Raw genomic sequence first — 2135 nt, 5'->3', positions numbered from 1 at the left:
GCATCAATATAGGAGTATAGACTGTTGTATCACGTGCACCTAAGCTAAGCTAAGGGCAAACTTCGTCGCCGAACAGACCCTAAGTACCTACATCATGAGTACTGTACATTCCACTAACCACCCTCTCAATGCAACAACCTCGCATTATGCTATGACTTCTTCACAGCCTTCCTGATCGCAGTAAACCTCATCAACATGAACATGTACCTGGCCCAGCTCTATGAGACTGTGACAGCCAAAAATGTAAGTTCTTGCTTATTACATTGAGTGCTGTACTGACAATGCAATCTCATAGTTTCTGAGCACCTACCTGCAGGGAAACAAAGACACCTCCCTCATGCACTTCAAGCCATATATATAGTAAGTCTCTACATACATCTACATGACTGCAACATGGAGCTCATTATTTACATGACACAGTTATCAAACATTTGTGAGCATCATCAACAAGGCAAGCAAGGAGGGCAACAAAAACATGAGCAGGCTGAGCAAGCCCAGTGGCCCTGCCATTGCAGTGTCATCTTAGCCAGACAGTGCACCTTTAAAATGACACTCCAAACTGTCTGAGCAGGTTGCCGGACCATCCAAAGCATCCACACAGGTTCCAAAACCATCTAAGCAGGCTGGCACATCCTCTAACAAGGGCACCATCAAGTTTCAGAAGGATCTCAACAGGCACAAGTTCAGCCTTGAATTTCTGCATCTGGACTAGAGGAAGAAGCTGACATTGATGGACAAGGTGGGCATCATTGGGTTCAACATGAGGGAGATGGAAGGTAAGTAACTCATCTTTGAATGAAGTAGTGTTGCACTGACAATCAGACAGTGGTCACCGGTGACCCTTGGGAGCACAAGTACAACAACCTCTTTCCTTAGAATCACCACACCAAGCTCTTGGTTATGCAAGGATTTGTGTAAAAGAACTACTCCAACAAGGTGCGCTGGCCAGGTGAGGAGAAGATCAGCAGCAGCAACAAGGTCAAAGAAATTACAGAGCTGTTCATGCCAAAACTTGACTGAATGATCAAGGGCCTAGTGGACACAGAGTACCCTTTTGTGTTTGAGAGGGTCAAACAAGACATGAGTACCTGCACATTCCACTCCCTGTTGCCATCATTGTGCTAACTACCTTCCTCCAATCCCTAAGTAAAGACAAGATGCTGGTCATCATATGCACAACCCGGCACACAACATCAAGGTCAAACATGCATGCCACTACTTTGCAAACAAAACACCTGACTGGAAGGGACCCCCAAGGCACCAGATGCCTGCCTTGTCAGGAGGGTATGGCAAAAGCTCATCACCAGATACCAACAAGCTGAGCAAGAACATGGCTGCAGTGGTGTTTTTGCCCATGCAGGCACCTCCACCCAAGGCCTCTTAGGTGAGGTCAAGGATTGTCAAGGTTGTTATTTGCAAGTTAATGATGAGCCAGCTGACCACTGCATCCAAGCCTATCAATGTGGATGACAGCAAGAACAATAATACCCCAGTAAAGCCATGAGTGGACAAGTAGAAGGCCTCAGAAGCCATCAACATTGAGGACTCTGAGGGCTCCAATGATGAGGATGTCTACCAGCCTTTGGAGGGGACTCCCACCTTGGTGAAGCCACAAGGGGCCAAGTGGAAGGCACTTTGTATTGTGTTTGAGGCTGAGAACAAGACTGAAGAAGGCACTAGCAAGGAGCAAAGCAAGGGATAAGGAATAGTGTTGTTGCAACTTAGGGTCAAGCGACAAGGAGCAAACAAACCAAAAGCTGGGGGTGTTCGACTGGATTGAACAAAGTGATGGTGAGCAAGCTCAAACCTAAGGCTAGGGACAAGTAAGTTAGCATAGGAAAGTAAGTATGTACAGGTGCTTACTGGCCTAGGGACAAGAGATTGAAACTGAGGTCCCTAGGGTAGCAGAGGCCAGTTTATATACATGAAGAGTTCAGGGCCGGCTGTGCACACTGGTCCATGCACAGTTGGTCTGTGCGCAGCATTGCTATGTCATAGCCGCTGAGGCAGTGGCCCGGTGAGTCAGAGAGGCTGCATAAGCAGTGCTTGTGTTGTGCCACACAGCCATCTAACTCTAATTGATTGAGGCAGTGTGACCTGTCCATTTCAAGTTGCTGTCCCACACAGCAAGGTCA

At 47.4% G+C, this 2135-nt stretch overlaps 1 protein-coding gene across 1 annotated transcript; it reads left to right on the top strand.

Moving 5' to 3' along the window:
• Nucleotides 1-165: 165 nt before the first annotated feature.
• On the top strand, nt 166-1702 carry POSPLADRAFT_1163634 (hypothetical protein; the record flags this gene model as incomplete). The annotated part of the gene is made up of 7 exons (XM_024487789.1): nt 166-243; nt 296-360; nt 421-514; nt 713-776; nt 877-949; nt 1153-1342; nt 1517-1702. Coding segments are annotated over 7 exons (750 nt in total), but the record flags the coding sequence as incomplete, so codon positions are not given.
• Between the last annotated feature and the right edge of the window lie 433 nt (nt 1703-2135).

The sequence above is a fragment of the Postia placenta genome (genome assembly GCF_002117355.1).
Source record: "Postia placenta MAD-698-R-SB12 unplaced genomic scaffold POSPLAscaffold_466, whole genome shotgun sequence".
Lineage (NCBI taxonomy): Eukaryota > Fungi > Basidiomycota > Agaricomycetes > Polyporales > Adustoporiaceae > Rhodonia > Rhodonia placenta.
The sequence above is the reverse complement of the archived record's forward strand: the minus strand, read 5'-3'. Positions and strand labels throughout refer to the sequence as shown.